This window comes from Nyctereutes procyonoides, unplaced genomic scaffold (assembly GCF_905146905.1).
Source record: "Nyctereutes procyonoides isolate TBG_1078 unplaced genomic scaffold, NYPRO_anot_genome, whole genome shotgun sequence".
NCBI classification, from domain to species: Eukaryota; Metazoa; Chordata; class Mammalia; order Carnivora; family Canidae; genus Nyctereutes; species Nyctereutes procyonoides.
In genome coordinates, this window is record NW_026575126.1 from 27,740,132 (window position 1) to 27,759,674 (window position 19,543).

At 40.9% G+C, this 19,543-nt stretch overlaps 1 protein-coding gene across 6 annotated transcripts in view; it reads left to right on the forward strand.

Moving 5' to 3' along the window:
• Positions 1–730: 730 nt before the first annotated feature.
• SLC35A3 (solute carrier family 35 member A3) overlaps positions 731–19,543 on the forward strand; it is a 52,440-nt gene continuing 33,627 nt past the window's right edge. The window contains exon 1 of one of the 6 annotated variants that reach the window (XM_055340506.1): positions 731–839. Coding sequence is in view for 2 of the 6 variants with exons in the window: in XM_055340500.1 (XP_055196475.1) it covers positions 18,512–18,544 (33 nt within the window). In the remaining 4 variants the exon portion in view is untranslated. Of the gene's footprint in view, positions 840–873; positions 977–1,724; positions 1,729–18,263; positions 18,545–19,543 lie in introns of those variants that run through there. The other 5 variants (XM_055340501.1, XM_055340503.1, XM_055340504.1 and 2 more) reach the window with 5 other exon arrangements.

Consider the following 19,543-nt stretch of genomic DNA (forward strand, 5'->3'; position numbering starts at 1 on the left):
CCCCAGGGATCCCGGGGGTGGGGGGGGTTCAGCGCCGCCTGCAGCCCGGGGCGTGACCTGGGGACCCGGGGTCGAGTCCCGCGCGGGCTCCCTGCACCGAGCCTGCTTCTCCCTCTCTCTGTGTCTCTCAGGAATAAATAAGTAAAATGTTTTTTTTTTTTTTTTTTTAAGGCAGAGCTGTGCAAGGGATCCCTGAGGACAGGAAGGGCTTAGGCCCTTGGGACTCAGATCCTCGGGCTCCGTTTGTGTTTTGTGTTCTGCGCGTCCGCCGGCGGGGCAGCGGGGGCTCGGGCTGGCCGCCGGGGGGGGGGGGGGGGGGGCGGGGCGGGGCGGCCGCGCGGTCGGTCGGGCTCAGCAGGCCTTCCCGGGCCTGCGGGAGGCCGCGCCGGTACCGCTCCGTCCGGCGGATCCCGCCTCCGAGCTCACGCCCAGCGTCCTCTGCCCTCCGTTTCGCAGTCGGAGCCCCGGGCGGCCGCGCACGCCGGCGGGAGCCAGAGCCTCGGGCCGCCCCCCCCCCGCCCCCGGCGCCGCCTGCACCGCGGGGCTCCCCGCCGAGGGCGCCGCGCCTTCGGGCCGCAGCCGCCGAGCGCGCAGCGGGGGCCGCCGAGCCGAGCCGGGAACGGCGTTTGCCCGGGCCGAGGCGGAAGCCGGAGCGTTTGGGGGACGGGACCGCGGGAACCCGGAAACGCCTGGGCCGCACCGGGCTGGCGGCGGCGAGGGCGGCGGGAGCCGGCGGGTCGGCGCGGCCGGGCGCGCGGGGGACCCAGCGGGCTGGGCGGCCCGGGCGCCGGGCGGAGCCACCCCCGGGGGTGCGCGCGGCGGGTGGAGCCGCGCCGGAGGTGAGCGTGCGGCGCCGCTGGGGAGGCGGGCTTGGGGGCGGCGGCGGCTCCGGAGGCTCCGGGGCGGGGAGGCAGCGCCCGGGACGAGCTCCCGGAGCCGGCGGACGGAAGGTGTGCGGGGGCGGAGGGGCGCCGAGGTAACGCCGGCGCGGGGCGCGGGGCCCGGCTACGCGAGGGCGGGAGCCGACCGAGCGACACGTCGAGCCCCGGAGCGCCGACGTGCGGGATGTGCCGCGGGGAGGAGGGAGCGAGGCCGGGAAAGGGGTGTGTCGGGCGGCCGCGGGGGGCCGCGCGTGTCCCGGCGCCCGGGGCGGGGGGGGGAGGCCGAGAGGACTGGGGGAGCCCGGGGGGCCGGCGGCCCGCACTCCGTCGGCGGACGCCCCCTGCGCCCCGGCTCCCGCGGGCCTCGAGGACGCGCACGGGCGGGTGGGAGGGCGGGTGGGAGGCCGGCGCGCGGGGCTGCGGGAGCAGGTGCGCGGGGCGCGGGCGGAGGGTTCCCGCCGCGAGGCTCCCCGCCAGTCCCCTGCACCCGCCGACCGCCTGGCGGGAGCGCCGGCTCGCAGGAGGTGAAGGATGACGGTAAACGTCCAAGTGGGCCTTGCCTAGCACACTCCTTACCGTCTCATTGACTTTGTAGCACAAAGACGGAACCTTTTATTCTGTTCTGTCCCATGCAGTATTTTGAAAATGGAACCAAGAAGGTTTTTTTTTGTTTTGTTTTTTTTTTTTTTGGTTTGCAGTCCACATTCAACTTTGATAGTTAAAGACGAAATCGGGTAGGGTTTCTCACTTGGTGCTCTTACTTCTTTTCATTGGTCAGCTCAGCTTGCTTCCTTCAAGGGAATGACTTTGAGGTTTACGTTTCTGATCCTAACATTTCCTCCCGAGGGTAGGTTCTACTTTTTCAGCGTCTCGGTTTACATCGCCCCCTTTTTTTCATTCCCGCTACTTCCGTGCTAAATGTGGTGCTTGTCTCCTCTTACTTGCATTCTAGCGGTGGCTTCCAAACTGGCCTTCAGTCTGTCCCCCTTCCAGGCTCTCCCCTCATGAGAGACACAGGCAGAGAGAGGAGCAGGCCCCATGCAGGGACTCGATCTCAGGTCTCTAGGATCACAACCCGGGCTGAAGGCGGCGCTAAACCGCTGAGCCACCCAGGGATCCCCCTCCACCCCCTCCGTATTGCTTCTTAAAGATAGAGAGCTTATGCAGTCCCTGGTTACTCTTCTTCCCTCAGAGATACTCAGTGACTCTATTGGCTCCAAAATACATGTAAGATTATTTAGGGTGGCATTTAAGACCTTTCAAAATTATGACTGGCTATAGCTACAGTCAGATTTAATATGTCCCTTTCATTTTTAAAAATTGCTTTATCCCACAAAATCCTATTTTTTTTCTTTAGCCAAACTTCAGTAGTTACTTGGAACTGTTATTTCTTTTATTTTAAATTTATCTTATTCTTGAAGATTTTATTTATTCATGAGACACACACACACACACACAGAGAGAGAGAGAGACAGAGACACAGGCAGAGGGAGAAGCGGGCATCCACGCAGGGAGCCTGATGCAGGACTCGATCCCTGGCCTCTGGGATCAGGCCTTGAGCTGAAGGCAGATGCTCAACCGCTGAGCTACCCAGGCGTCCCACCTTCAGTTTTTTCCACGGAGTTCTGGAAATTCTTACCCAGTTCAATGGTATGAACTTAAAGTTATGAGAAGCCTGTATTCCAGAGCACTTGTCACAATTCTTTCCATGAATCTTTTTTGAAGACAAGGTTTTTTAATTTTTTAAAAAAATTGTTTATTTGCAAGGGAGAGGGAGAGTGAGAGGACAAGAGGAGGAGGCAGAGAGAAGCATACTCCTCAGTGAGCAGGGAGCCTGATAGGGGTCTCCATTCCAGGACCCTGGGATCATGACCTGAGCCCCAGCCATATGCTTAACCAACTGAGCTACCTAGGCGCCCTAAGACAAGCATTTTTGGTTCACAGCAATTTGGAAAAGCTTTCAGGAAAACATCAGTGTAAAAAAATAACTATCTGTAAATGACAAAAGACCATGGTCAAAGGCCATGGTTAAAGATCTGATGAGAGTTCATTCTAATGCAAGGATATTTGGTTATTTCTGTGACATATTTTGAGATTATAACTGGAATTATGACTGATAACATTATATCCAGATATATCAGATTTTAAGAAATTTTATACAATTTCTAGAACACAGTAACATCCACTCATACAAATATAACCTAGGCAAGTTACACACACTTATTTACCAATGCTTTCTATATCATTTAGCGTATCAAGTTAGCCTAATTAGTTTGACATCTCTCCTTTTTTTATAAGGAGAGAGAACAAATCTCTTTGGAGACCCTCTGGAACAAAACAAAGTTCCACATCCAAAAGACTTTATTTAGGATTTGATTTTTGAGAATGTTGCCAATATTAAAAAGACACATGATTAAGGGGCACGTGGGTGGCTCAGTTGGTAAAGTGTCTGCCTTCAGCTCAGGTCATGGTCCCAGCATCCTGGGATCCAGTTCTGCGTTGGGCTCCCTGCTCTGGGGAGCCTGCTTCTCCCTCTGCCTCTCCCCCCCTGCTCATGCTCCCCCCACCCACCTCACATAAATAAATAAAATCTTAAAAAAAAAAAAACCAAAAAAACCAAAACACCATATGGTTAAATGGGATCGTAGCTAGTGCTGTGAAAATCCATTTAACCTAGGTGACAAAACACTGAAGGCAAATACTGAAAGTTACATAGTTATATATATAAATCTTAGCTCTTTTAGTAGAGAAGACTGTTTTCTTGAGTAATCAAAGACCTGATAAAATGGGAATCACAAGAAGTTATTTTTGATAAAGCACAAGATCTTGGGACACCTGGGTAGCTCAGTGGGGTTGGGCGCTGCCTTGGGCTCAGGGCATGATCCTGGAGTCCCAGGATGGAGTCCCACATCAGGGCTCCCTGCATGGAGCCTGCTTCTCCCTCTGCCTGTTTCTGCCTCTCTCTTTCTCTGTGTCTCTCATGAATATATAAATAAAATCTTTTAACAACAACAACAACAAAAACCCCCACAGGATCTTTGTTTTCTAGACAGATTACTTAAAAGATAAAGGAAACCCATTCAGTCTTATCAAGAGTAGACCCGTAGTTCAAGAAAGCTTTGTTCTTTTAGGAGAAATAGATTCAATTCTAGTTTTACATCAGTATATTTTTTATATTAAGGCTCGTTTTTATAACCCTTATAATTAATGCATTCAGTTTTAGCCACTTGACCACTCAAAATAAGTTTCTCCTCTCTTCCCAGCTTTCTGTATCCATTTAGTTTTTGTCTTGTCTTTTGCTCTACTCTTCCTCATTCTGGAACAACTAATTAGTCTACTTTAGGACAAAATTACTCTTTTTTTCTTCTCCCCTTATCTCATGATTTTTCATAGCAAAATACATCCTACTTGCCTTGTATACAGTCCCCCCCTTATTTCCAGTTTTTTAATTACATATATTAGAGTGCTTAACTCTTAGAAACCTTAATTCTAGTGAAAACTAGGAAGGAAGTAATTGTGAAATGTTTTTCATACATCAATATTCTAGTTAACTGAAAAAGTGTACTACAACCACCCCCCCTCTTTTTTTAAGTAGTCTCCACATTTATTATGGAGCTCAAATTTACACCCTCAAGATCAAGAGTTACATGGTTTACTGACTGAGCCAACCAGGTGTTCCCACATTAATATTCTGTAGATTGGCAAATTTATGATTACTTCATTTCCTAATTTTTACAGGTATATGCTTCCCCATGATCCAGTTTTTTAATTGTGGTACAGAACATGTTTACCAACAGACCCAATATCTCTGGTTGTTTTGGGGCGTGGGGTACAAAATGGTGGTTTTATTAAAGCACAGGGACAGGACCCATGAGCAGAAAGAGCAGCTGCTTCTTGGTTGCTTTGTAAGAGGCCAAAAGTAGGTTAACTTACATTTAGTAATGTTTCTGTATTTGCCTTATGTGTGATAATATACATATTCACTGAATATCTATCATTTAAATTTAACTTCATTTCGCAAAATTCTCAGGGCATAAGTTACCAAAGAGATTTGGAAAACTATTTCAAGCAGACATATTGTAAAAAATAATTATTGTTGGGATGCCTGGGTGGCTCAGCAATTGAGCCTCTGCCTTTGGCTCAGGCCAAGATCCTGGGGTCCCGGGATCGAGTTCTGCATCGGGCTTCCTGCATGGAGCCTGCTTCTCCCTCTGCTTGTGTGTCTGCTTCTCTTTCTGTGTCTCTCATGAATAATTAAATGCAATCTTTAAAAAAAGAATTATTGTTGAAAAATTCATTTATGAATTTTTATATTTTTAAACGTTTTAACATTTAAACTTTTACATTAACTCACTTGTTTTAAATAAGTACATTTTGAAAAAAATACATTTCGATTACTCATGAAAACATTATGAGAATTTAAGCAGCTAGCCATCTTATTTTTCTTGCTGACAAATTTTGTAACAGATAACGTGTGCCTATTTGACTAGGAAACCCAGGTAGAAGAGCTTTATGTCTGCATTATATTTAATGCTGACAACTCTGGATATATATATCCATTTTTTGTTTGGTTGGGTTTTGTTGTTTAGCTAAACAAACAATATTCTTATTTGCCAAAGATTACCTGAGTTATGTGAACTTAAAAACATTTCTGTTAGTTCCTGTATTTCTCTCAGAGAATATTAAATTAGTATAATACTCCTATTTCCATAATTCAATTAAATTGAGCTCTTTTACAAACTCATTTTGGCAAGACCATCCAGAGGTAGAAAAATACCACACACCTAAAACATACAAACACAAATGAAATTTTTTTTTTGAAGATTTTATTTATTTATTCATGAGAGACAGAGAAAGGCAGAGACATAAGCAGAGGGAGAAGCAGGCTCCATGCAGGGAGCCCGATATGGGACTCAATCTTGGGACCCCGGGATCACGCCCTGAGCCAAGGGCCACTGCTTAACCACTGAGCCTCCCAGGCGTCCTTTTTGTTTTAATTAGATTTTATTTATTGATTTGTGAGAGGCACAGAGAGGCAGAGATACAGGCAGAGGGAGAAGCAGGTCCTGATAAGGGACTCAATCCCAGAACCCTGTGATCATAACCTGAGCCGAAGGCAGACTCAACCACTGAGCCACCCAGATGTCCCCCAGCTTTTCTTTTAAATTCTTAGCCATGTATCAGGGACAATGATAGAAAACTCACTAGTTTATTTGTTGAGAAGGCTTTTTTTTCTAAGTTTATTTATTTATGTAATCTCTACACTCAACATGGGGCTTTGAACTCATGACTATGAGATCAAGGGTCATCTGCTTCTCTGACTGAGCCAGCCAGGTGCCTGAGAAGACTCTAAGTTCATTTGCTCCATATCCAAATAGCTCCCTTTCCCTTTTTAGTGTCAGGGTCATTGTCTCTGACTCCCTTTGAGAGCTTGGTGGAGGATAGGGGGCTTAAAGTTCAAGTGACGGAAGGCATCTGAGGGTTGAAGTGGGGAGGGAGAAGCCTTGCAGGGGTGGACAGAGGGAGATAGGGGCCTGAAGGATTTAAGGCAACTGAATGGAAGATTGAATGAAGTTGGCAGGAGGAAGGAGCAGAAGCAATGGGAAGGGAGAGAGGTCTTAGAGGAGCCAGTTTGGGAAGCCCTTAGGTCTCCTGAAGAAGCCAGTGAAATTCTAGATTATACTCAGCAAAATCACGCCAAAAAGAAGGAGATGGCCAGAGTTGGCAGAGTATAAAGCCAGTAGGGGTTCAAGAAGAGGATTTCAGTGGACTGAAAAGTTCTCGTGGGAGGAACAGGATGAAATGGAACAGAGGGACCTTATAAAACAGCTCCCATCAGGCTCCAGATACCAGCTTCCAATTAAACTAACTTACCATAGAGCTCCTTTAAAAAATCCTTTCAAATATCTTATCAGGTTTCAACTGGGGCAAACAGTAAATATTCCAGATAGTATTGAACTCCTTTTTAAAAATATTTTTTTCAAAAAAATTGTTTTTTTAAACCAAAGATAAACCTATCGACTCAAAACCAAAATCAGTAAGCCTTTTATGACTTAACTGTGATGCAAGAGACATCCCCAGAGAAGGTAGAAAAGATGCAGGCCTCGCAGGGTCCAGAACCACTACTAACAATAGCCAGAAGAAAGAGACATGGCCCCATCTCATCCTACCCCCTGCCCCCCACAGCTAGCAACAGTCAGTAGGATGCTGGCTTCCAATGGAGTGCAACCCACATTTCTGTCCAGCCCCTATTCTGTATTATTTCTTCTTATATTCTCTTAACTCCACATTCTTGAGGCTCCTAACCTGATGGTTGAGCCACTTGCACAACCAGGAACCAATAACCTGCACGCTCTAGGCAGACAGAATGCCAACCCAAATTCTTAGGGCACAAAATGAGACAAATGGAAGGTAATAGTTGCACCTTGGGAAGCAAGGATCAATAACTAACGGGTACCCCAAAACCAAATTTCCCAAGAATCTTAATTCGGAGAACTAATATTATAAATGTTTTTCTTCTGCTAATCTGATTTGGAAAGGAAAGGATAGTAGGAAATTTTACCTTCCTCTCGACTGGGCATTCCAGAGAGATCAGGGAAAGCTGATTTGGTAAGAATTCTTACCCATCTCTGGCTTCTGCAAGTACTTCTGGGGTCCCACCTGCGAGCTGTAGAGTACATAGGGTATCTCAGCATTGCATCCTTTGTCACCAGAAAAGGTAGGGGAAGAAAATAATTTTCTCTTTGATGTTCTAAGTTCCTAGCTAAAACTCTTATAATAAAAGACAGATTAACAGGAGAAAAATAGAGGCTTATTAACATATGTTCTCCAGGGGCACCTGGGTGGCTCAGTGGTTGAGCGTCTGCCTCTGGCTCAGGGCATGATCCTGGGGTCCTGGGATTGAGTCCCACATCAGGCTCCCTGGGGGGACTCCCTCTGCCTGTGTGTGTGTGTCTCGGCCTCTCTGTGTGTCTCTCTCATGAATAAATAAATAAAATCTTTAAAACAAAAAATAAAAAAAACATATGTTCTCCATATATACAAGGTATACATTTAGGAAAACTGAATAACTCAAAGAAGTAGCTTTAGAATTCAGAGGTGCCTGGGTGGCTCAGTTGGTTAAGCAGCTGCCTTTGGCTCAGGGTCTTGATCTCACGGTTCTGGTCTCCTTGCTCAGCGGGGAGCCTGCTTCTCCCTCTCCCCTCAGCCTGTTGCCCCTCTGCTTGTGCACTCTCTGTCAAATAAATAAATAAAATCTAAAAAAAAAAAAAAAGAATTCAGGATTAAATACCATTTTTAGGAGGGAAAAGGCAAGAGAGATGTAGGCCTCTTAGGGGAAAATAAGTGATTTTTAGGAAAGATGAATGGGCCCTTAAAAGAATAGATAAGAAGTAATATAGTTTGTGCGAAGGTTTATCTGGGTGTGGTGTTAATTTCTAATCTGCTCTCCGGTAATGAGTCAGGCCTCCCTGGTTGTTGAAACTCCTCTGGGGAGGAGATTTATGACAACTGAGTTCCTTGTAGAGGATTTTGTTTTAGGCAGGTAAGGGAGGTTTGGGGAAAGCCTCCCTTGCATTTGCTGTTTTTTTAAGTACCTACAGCTTGAAATAACCAATATGCTGAAGTGCATACTTTGCAGGTAGCATATTCTATTTCCTTTCAGCCCCATTTTATAGATGAGAATATTAAAGGTCAGATAGTTCAAATAATTGGCCCTAGGTTCTACACACACTCTTTACATTGCCTCAGTTATATCTGAAATGGATGTAATTTGTATCCTCAGATAGGTCTTTCATACAATAGGAACTCAATATGATGAATGAATGACTGGATACACATTAGAATAAATGTAAATAACCTCAGTTAAAGTCAAGTCTTATCATTCAGTACCTGTGAAGTATAACTTTTAAGCTTCTTCTGAAAGTTTTAGAGAGGGAACTTTCTATTTGATATTAACCTGCTGTGGAATTTTTGTGTATGTGTATGAAACTGCAAAAAAATTAAGAGTAAATTGCAGACCCGTCTGCATAACTGAAATCAAACCAGTAGTTAATAATGTCATTGAGCATCATCAAACCCGCAGTTAATATTGTTATTCATGTGTATGAATTCATTATTAAAGTTTAGATCAATATGAATTGGTAGCTAAATATTAAATATTGACCCTCTAAAAAGCAGGTCAATCCTAAGTACATTCAACTTAATTGTCTGCTTTAATGAAGGAATATAGTGCTGTGATTATATATTTTTAATGAATTTTTAAATGTCTTGTTATATGGATTTTAGAGTGTTTGGTATATAAATATGAGAGTTTTTACTTTATAAGCTTGAATGGTACTCAGTTTCTTTATCAAACTGGCTACCCAGAATTCTTACTAGGTTATCATTCACATGGGAGATAACACTCAAAAACCAATGACCCAGTTGCTGTCTAGAGATAAGTGTTTTGATTGAACAAGTATGCTAGATCAGGAAATAGAGTAGAAATTAGAGTTAAGACGAAGCTGAAACTTTAAGGTCACAACAGGTAAACTGCTAAAAAAGAAGATCATTCCAATAAGAGAAGTGTCTACATACAACTACATACCTGCTCTACCTACTTTTTCTGTAAAAGATACGAAGTTTTTTCTGAATTCATGTTTTTTTTTGAATTCATGTTTTTTAAGGCAAATTTTATTTTATTTTTTAAAAATATTTTATTTATTTATTCATGAGAGACACACACACACAGAGAGAGAGAGAGAGAGAGAGAGAGAGAGAGGGAGAGAGGGAGAGGGGCAGAGACACAGGCAGAGGGAGCCTGATGTTGGACTCGATCCCTGGTCTCCAGGATCAGGCCCTGGGCTGACGGCAGCGCTAAACTGCTGAGCCACCCAGGCTGCCCTTAAGGCCAATTTTAAACAATGTTTCTAGTAGCATTTTCTAACATGAGTCTTACAAAAGTATTCAGTGAATATTCAAATAAAGCACTGTAGTGTTATAACCACTTCTTCTGATTGTTATCTTTTAATCCTAATAACCATATTGTGAGGTACATACTATTTTTCTACCCATATTATAGATGAGAGAAAGGAGAGGCAGAGAGGTTAAATACTTTGATTTATCAAGGGGTGGGGACAGAATGTGAAATTAGCCAATCTGAGTCTAAGGCATATTCTAATATACTATGCTGACTGGCCCTCTAAAACATAGATGTTCTTAAACACTTGGCCTTTGCTGCAAAGACGATGTGAAAGACTTATTATAAAAATTTATAAGCCATGAACTGGTAGCTTTAACTGAGAGAAATCTTGCTTTATATTTGAGCTCTGACATTTTATGCAAGAAATTATATACTTAATATCTCAGAAACTACAGATTTTTAGATCTGTAAAATGAGTGATTCTTTTACCGATGAAATGAGATTTGAATAGGATAGTGCCTGTAAAGCACCTGGTGCAATGTCTGACATGCTGGAGGTGCTCAGTAAATGTTCTTTTATTAATTTAACTTGTGAAGTTACAATTATTAGAAAACATTTAATGAAAACCAGTTTGGCATGGGTGCCTGTATCATTTATGTATTATATACAGAAATTTAATTCTCAAGGATCATTCTTCCCTTCTGAGAATTTACATATTGTACAGTTTATGTATTCTTTTATAAATCAACATAGACTACATGCCTATTATGTGACATACCCTGGTAAGGAGATGTAGGAAATACAATGATGAATAAAACACAGAAATGTACGTATGTAAAAAAATTAAATTCATAAAATTCATAACCAGTACTACAAAATATAAGTATAAAATCACATTGATGGAGGCTTTAATCTGCTTGAAACTTGTGAACACTTCACTGAGAGTAGATTTGTATTTTGATACAAGATGAGAAGTTCTACAGGTAAAGAAGGGAAAGGAAATTTTTAATGAAAAAATTTTTTAAAGCGTGGAGCCTAATTATGGCTTGAACTCATGACCTTGAGATCAAGATCTGAGCTGAGATTAAGAGCTGGATGTTTAACAGAGCCACCCAGGTGCCCCAAGGAAAGAGTATTTTTAATTTTTATTTTAAAAATATTTTATTTATTTATTCATGAGAGACAGAGAAAGAGGCACAGACACAGGCAGAGGGAGAAGCAGGCTCCCGGCAAGGAGCCGAATGCGGGACTCTGATCCCTGACCTCAGGATCACGCCCTGAGCTGAAGGCAGCCACTCAACCACTGAGCCACCCAGGCTCCCGGAAAGAGTGTGTTTTAAATAGGGATATTTGTTCAAAGAATGCATGAAGAAAAAATGTTTGAGACAGGTCATAGTTTATGACAGAGAATTTAGATCGGGGCCAGTGGTGAGGGACTGTTCTATGTGAGTTTGTTTGTACTGTATCTTCTATTGATAGGGAATTCGTTAAACTTTACAAAAAGGAAGGAATGTGATCAGATCTATTCAGCTCTATGGAGGATAGAGTTGTGAGAGGCTGAAGGCTGACCCATAGTTGGGAGGCAGAGTGACATGAGACTTGAACAATAAATACTGAACAAGCATAACTGAAATGTACTCATAATCTATGTAGTTTATAAACCCATGGAATATAAAAACTCCTAAGACTGTAGGTTTACTTGGGAGTGGTGTCAATTTCCTGTGTAGAAAGGGTGGTAGTTAAAAAAAACAACCGCTACACAGCGTTTGAATTCTAACAATGGAATTTTGTCCTTAGGGAAGGGTTGTAATCTTCCCTTAATTAGCCCAAGCAGAGTTAATAGCTAGAGTTCAAAAGCTTTTTTTTTTTTTGTCTTTGACAGACTGTCAAACCATAAATCCATGAATAGTAGTTTTATATGTTCTATCAAGTTTCAGGTAAATAATTTTAGACACATTTTTCCAAAAGTTTTACCATTTGTGAGTGCTACAAAGAAAAACATCTTAAGGCCCCTGATCTTTCAGTTTATCCTCAGCCTGAATTAAATAAATAGCTAAACATTATTCTTAATTATCCTGGTACATTTTAATACTTAAACATTTGAAAAATGCCGGAACCTTCTTATTAATGCTAGTGCTTCGGGAACAACACTATCTTATAGAATGAATATATTATGTTTGACTTTCTGCATATAGATAGGTATATTTTAGATGGCATGTTTTGATACACATATACACATAGTATACCTCAAAATGGGAAATAAATCATGTTTAAAGGAGTCAATTTGAGAATAGTCTAGTGCAAAGAGAAAATTTTAAATTTGGAATTGTTTTCTAGATTATAAACTGTGTCTAATTACTGCTACTAATATTTTAGGTTATAAAAACAAAGACATGAATAAAAATAGTGGCGATCTGTAGTTTTTGCCTTTCATGTCCTTTAAAATAGGAAAGAAATTAATATTTTCTAAAATAAGCATTAGTAGAATTACTTTGTAACAGGTCCTTATGATGAGGTAGCAGGGCTTAGCTGAGAACAAAGCACAGCTGAAAAAATTTTTAAAAATCCTTTTGGAATCTCCTTTTTGCCTACCTCTCCCAATTTCTGGGTATATAATCAGCCACTCACAGGCCTGGGGCAGCAGCAATTCCTGCCCACGAGTCCTTTCCCCGTGCTTTAATAAAACCACCATTTTGTACCAAAGACATCTCAAGAATTCTTTCTTGGTCATCGGCTCCGGACCTCATATTTTAAAACGTCATCACTTATCTTCCCTATGGAAGTGTTATTACTAACCATTTAGTTTTGTGAACCAAGCAGATGGGCTTCAAATTTTCCATAACAGAATGTCATTAGAGCAATATCTCATTTATTTGGTATCCTTGCTTTTTTCCTGAGTCTGGCATTTATTTTAAATAATATTTATTGGGACACCTGGGTGGCTTAGAGGTTGAGCATCTGCCTTTGGCTCAGGTTATCCTGGGGTTCCGGAATCGAATCACTCATCGGGCTCCCTGTGAGGAGCCTGCTTCTCCCTCTGCCTGTGTCTCTGTCTTCTCTCTGTGTCTCTCATGAATAAATAAGTAAAATCTTAAAAAAATATATTTATTAAGCACAAACTATCTGAGGGGAACTGTTGTATGCACTCTTCGGCGTAAGCCAGCTTTCTTGGTAACTGATTGATTCTTTTGAGTACTGAAAACTTAATTTTAACCAGTTTTCCTCCTAAACATTTTAAATGTTTTCTGCCTAAGTAGACATAGAATGGAGACCATTAAATTAAATTTTAATTAAAATTGTTAAAATTTAAAAAATATAGATATCCTGTGGCTACTGTAACAAATTATCCCAGATTGGTTGCTGAAATTTTTAAAAAATAGATTCTCCCAGAGTTTTGGAGACCAGAAATCCAAAATCAATCATCACTAGGCTGATCATCAGTGTCAACAGGGCTACCTACGCTCCCTCTGGAGGCACTAAGGAAAAATCCGTTCCTTTGTCCTCCACCTCGGTGGTTGCAAATCTTTGGTTTGTGGCCAGATCACTAGTCTACAAAGCCCTCATCTTCAAATCTCTCTCTGAATCTATCTTCACACTGCCTTCTCGAGTATTTGTGTTTTTTTTCTGTCTAAGGACATTTGTGTTGGCATTTTGGGCTCATTCACTAACACAGGATAATCTTCCCATCTCAAGATCCTTAATTTCATTTGTAAAATCCCCTTTTCCAAATAAGGTAGCATTTACAGGTTCTAGGGATTAGGACCTATATCTTTGGGGGCCATTATTCAGCCTACTACAATCATCAGGCATATTTTCATGAATGTGCACTATGATATAGAGATTCTAAGAATATGTAGAGTATAGGATCCTAGGACCCTATGAATTTATAAACTCAATTTGCTTTTTTTTTTTTTTTTAAGATTTCATTCATTTATTTGAGAGAGAGTTTGAGCAGGAGGAGAGGTGGAAGGAGAAGCAAGACTCCCTGCTTAGTAGGGAGCCTGATATGGGGCTAAATCCCAGGATTCTGGGATCATGACTTGAGCCAAAGGCAGACACTTAACCAACTGAGTCACCCAGGTGCCCCTCAATTTGCTTTTTATTTGAAGCCCATGACAGGATCAGACTTTGGATTTGTTTTTCAGAAATATTGACTGTAGTTAAAAGAGATAAGTTGTTTTAGGGGTGTCATAGAAGCTTTCTGTACCTTACCTGGAATATGGGCTGTGAATATAGGGTCTCCAGTTTATTATTTTCATTCTTCAAGTTTTCTAGTTATTGTAGAAGCAATAAGTGAACAACACTATATGCCAATTTGCAGTAAAATGTGGCAACAACTACTTGATCACTCAAACCCTTATGTTGAGTATAGATATTTACAGGCAGTAGTTTAAGTGATTTTCTGTCTTAGCATGGTGAACTACTAGTATCTCTTTCACCACTGGTAATAGGGTCATTAATGGCCTTAAATCGAGTCGGATCAGGAAGCTGCTTACAGATTATTCTCAGTGGTTCTGTTATACGAACCACATTTGGTACCAAAAACTATTATCAGTCAAGGTTCAGTAGAGAAATAGAACCTTTCACTATTATACAATAAGGGATTTATGATAGGAATAAGACCTTTCACAATTATGGGGAAAGTTGGGGAAGTAAAGATCTGAAAAGAGAGTGTTGGGGGGAAACAAAGGGTATTGAAAGATCCTGAAAAGTCACTAAGCAGCCTTCTTGAATGTCTAGTGTGGGTACAAAGATCAGAGCTTTGAAAGGAATCTAGGAAACAAGGCATATCCTATAGCCAGAACTGGACCATGTAATCGAGCCGATGGAAAGGTATATAGAAAGCTGTCCTCCCTGTGTAGCAGTCTTTCTCTGTCCACAGTCAAGAGTCTGGTGGAGACCCCAAGATTGCTAGAACTCATACAGCAGTTCGGCAATGTGGCAGGATACAAAACCAATGCCCAGAAATCAGTGGCATTTCTGTACACTATCAATGAGACTGAAGAAAGAGAAATTAAGGAATTTCTTAAGAAAAGCATAAGATACCTAGGAATAAACCTAACCAAAGAGGTAATGGATCTATACCCTAAAAACTACAGAACACTTCTGAAAGAAATTGAGGAAGACACAAAGACATGGAAAAATATTCCATGCTCATGGATTGGAAGAATTAATATTGTGAAAATGTCAGTGCTGCCCAGGGCAATTTACATCTTCAATGCAATCCCTATCAAAATACCATGCATGGACTTTCTTCAGGGAGTTGGAACAAATAATTTTAAGATTTGTGTGGAATCAGAAAAGACCCCAAATAGCCAGGGGAATATTGAAAAAGAAAACCAGAGCCGGGGGCATCACAATGCCGGATTTCAAGTTGTACCACAAAACTGTGATCAGCAAGACAGTGTGGTACTGGCACAAAAACAGACACATAAATCAGTGGAACAGAAAAGAGAACCCAGAAATGGCCCCTCTATGGTCAACTAATATTCGACAAAGCAGGAAAGACTATCCACTGGAAAAAGGACAGTTTCTTCAATAAATAGTGCTGGGAAAATTGGACAGCCACATGCAGAAGAATGAAACTGGACCATTCTCTTACACCATACACAAAGATAAACTCAAAATGGATGAACGATCTGAATGTGAGACAAGAATCCATCAAAATCCTAGAGGAGAACACAGGCAACACCCTTTTTGAACTTGGTCACAGCAACTTCTTGCAAGATACATCTATGAAGGGAAGGGAAACAAAAGCAAAAATGAACTATTGGGACTTAATCAAGATAAAAAGCTTAAGCTTCTGCACAGCAAAAGAAACAGTCAACAAAACTAAAAGACAACCTACAGAATGGGAGAAGATATTTGCAAATGACCTATCAGATAAAGGGCTAGTATCCAAGATCTATAAAGAACTTATTAAACTTAACAGCAAAGAAATAATCCAATCATGAAATGGGCAAAAGACATGAACAGAAATTTCACAGAGGAAGACACAGACATGGCCAACAAGCACATGAGAATATGCTCCGCATCACTTGCCATCAGGGAAATACAAATCAAAACCACAATGAGATCCCACCTCACACCAGTGAGAATGGGGAAAATTAACAAGGCAGGAAACAACAAATGTTGGAGAGGATGTGGAGAAAGAGGAACCTTCTTGCACTGTTGGTGGGAATGTGAACTGGTGCAGCCACTTTGGAAAACTGTGAAGAGGTTCCTTAAAGAGTTAAAAATAGATCTGCCCTACGACCCAGCAATTGCACTGCTGGGGATTTACCCTAATGATACAGATGCAGTGAAACGCCGAGACACCACCCCAATGTTTATAGCAGCAATGTCCACAGTAGCCAAACTGTGGAAGGAGCCTTGGTGTCCATTGAAAGATGAATGGTTAAAGATGTGGTGTATGTATACAGTGGAATATTACTCAGCCATTAGAAATGACAAATACCATTTGCTTCGACATGGATGGAACTGGAGGGTATTATGCTGAGTGAAGTAAGTCAATCAGAGAAGGACAAACATATGGTTTAATTCATTTGGGGAATATAAAAAATAGTGAAAGAGATTAAAGGGGAAAGAAGAGAAAATAAGTGGGAAGTATCAGAGAGGGTGATGGAACATGAGAGACTCCTAACTGGGAAATGAACAAGGGGTGGTGGGAGGGGAGGTGGGCGGGGGGTTGGGGTGACTGGGTGACAGGCACTGAAGGGGGCACTTGGGATAAGCACTGGGTGTTATACTATGTGTTGGCAAATTGAACTCCAATTAAATAAATAGATAGATAGATAGATAGATAGATAGATAGATAGATAGATAGATAGTCTGGTGGAGAGCATGAGCCTGTTTTTGTGCAGAAGGATCAGCAGTTGTGAAGAAGAGCTGACCTAGAGCAGGGAAGATTGAGGATAACTGGAACCTATTTCTCTGTTTCTGTTTTACCACGTTTAACCCTGAGTATTTTCTGGAAGTGATGGCTCTTGTGTCTTTCAAGTTTTATGCAGACTTTGTATTTAGGCAATTTTAACCTAGCACCATACAGATTAAGGGACTTTGGGAAATATATTTGAGTTTAAGTTGACATAGGTATCATCATTTTCCTATGATATTTTTCTCTTGTACCCTAAGTCATAGCAGTTTACATACTTATACTATTTCTTGAGTTATTTGAATAATTTGTCTTCCAAGCTAGAGGATAAACTTCATGAAGAAACAGACTGTATTTGTCTTGTGCAACATTGTGTAACCAGTTCACAATGCCTGAGCATTGTATGTATTAAATATTAGTGGCAAGTTACAGAGTTATATGGTACCTTTATTTTTCACTTCTACCCCCAATCTCCTTGGTATTGAATATTTATTAACAGTTAGTGCCTGTGGACCTTACCTGGCATTTATACTAGTCTCTGTTGTTTTAAAAATAACTTTTTTTTTTCTTTTAATAGAATATCTTAAAAAGGGCGGGGGGGGGGGGGGTGCAGCCCTGGTAGCTCAGTGGTTTAGCGCCGCCTTCAGCCCAGGGTGTGATCCTGGAGACCCAGGATCCGGTCCCACGTCAGGCTCCCTGCGTGGAGCTTGCTTCTCCCTCTACCTGTGTCTCTGCCTCTATCTCTCTCTCTGTGTCTCTCGTGAATAAATAAATAAAATCTTAAAAAAAAAAAAATAGGGGGATCCCTGGGTGGCTCAGCGGTTTGGTGCCTGCCTTTGGCCTGAGGCGCGATCCTGGAGTCCCAGGATCGAGTCCCACGTCGGGCTCCTGGCATGGAGCCTGCTTCTCCTTCCTCCTGTGTCTCTGCCTCTCTCTCTCTCTTTCTCTCTCTCTCTCTCTCTCTCTCTCTCTCTCTCTCTCTCTCTCTCGGTCCGTCTTAAATAAATAAATAAATCAATCTTAAAAAAATAGAATATCTTTTAACTTCTGTCTTTAGCTTTAAGTGGAGGAAATGGCTATAGCAGAAAGTGGTAGAGCAGTTTAGCACAGATATGAGGAATGGGAAATTGAGGCACCACACATTCAAAGGGGATCTTAGAGCTATACTAATTAGATCATTATGTTTTCTAAATTACTGACATTATATAAAGACTACTATAATACTGAACAATTTTTAATCTAAAAATTATAATGCAAATAGGTTTTGTATTTGTATAGTTGAAGAAATATTTGAGTATTATGGATTTTACTCCGTGTAAGAATGGAAATTCTGCAGTAGTGAAAGAGCAAGTTAAAAATTGACAGTGCTGTAATTTACATACTGGTGATACTTGCCTTATGTAAACAGACACCTGACACATTGAGGAAGAAAGGAAAGGAGAAACAATGAAAAGTTGTTTTACTTAGAATGTAATAGGAACCTTGGAAAGTAAAGAGTTGATTCTTAAGTTTTACTGAGCAGGATTGTGCTTTTTCTTCAACACTTAAAAGTGAACCAGTTTAGTGGAAGTTATGATTTCTATCATAGAAACAAAATTGATTATACCAATCGGATAAATTATCTTTGACTCATTTTTCTTTCACTTAAAAAAGTAAAATTTTTTGAATTTTCCATAGCATTATTATGGATTTCAAGTATGACATATTGTTGCTACTTTTAGGAAATGCTGTGGCTAATTTTGAGGTAGTTTGAAAGGAAGATATAAATATCAGTGGTCAGAAGTAAAGGCAGTGTGATTAATTTTGTCATTATTTAGCATTTAGTTATAGGTTGCAGCTTTAAAGTTTGGCATCATGGAAGAAAATGGACAAAAAATTGCAACTGAGGTCAGTATTTTTGTATGTATTTATTTGCTTTTTCTGTTCATTTACTTGGGAAAATCTTAAAAGATCTATGTTTACCAATAACTGTTTCTGACTAGCATATAATGTGAACTTTTATTTACCTAGCACTTTATAATTTTCATATGTTTTCATATGTACTCTATTAAATCATTAACCTCTAGTAGATTATTATACTATGTACTTATGGAGTATAGTTCAGAACTAGTGTTTAGAAAATGTAAATATAGCTTACTCTAAAAACCATAAGTTAAGAAATTTAGCCTTTTGTTTTTACAATTGAAGCAAATTGATATGCAGAATTTCTTAGGTATGTAATAGTCTTTAAAACTCTATGTAAATTTTATTATAATTTAAAAACATTGACAAAACTTTTGGTCTTTTAGGACTTTTAGTAGCTGGAGGCATATCAGCAAAATACAGATATTCTTGTTTCAGCAGAAATAGTGGGCTTCATATACAGTCCTAAAAATTATATGCATATACATTGATAAGCTATTGGAATAAGTGTATAGCTAGACTGATTTTCAGATTTACCTACAAGGACCTATCTGTGCCTGAAAAGATGAGTAAAAATTATTAGTATATAATGTTTTGAATATTTCAAAATTTAGTTAATGCATATCTAATGCAATTAATGATGGTATATAAACTCATTTCTCACTAATCCTGATTAATGTGGAGGTAGAGGTGGTAGCAGTAGTGTACATTAATCATACATATAATTCATGTAATCTTTATTTTTAAAACATTTTAAGCCTTTAAAGTAACTCAGAATTAACATTGTAAAGCAAATATCTTTGGAAGCTACTTTTTAAAGAAAACGAAGGACATCTAATTAGCATATAAAATGTACTTATTTTGTACTTTCTAGTGTGTTTGCAAAACCTTTTTTTTTTTAAGTATGTTCCATGCCCAGCATGAAACCCAATATTGGCCTTGAACTCAAGACCCTGAGATCCAGACTTGAGCTGAGATCTAAAG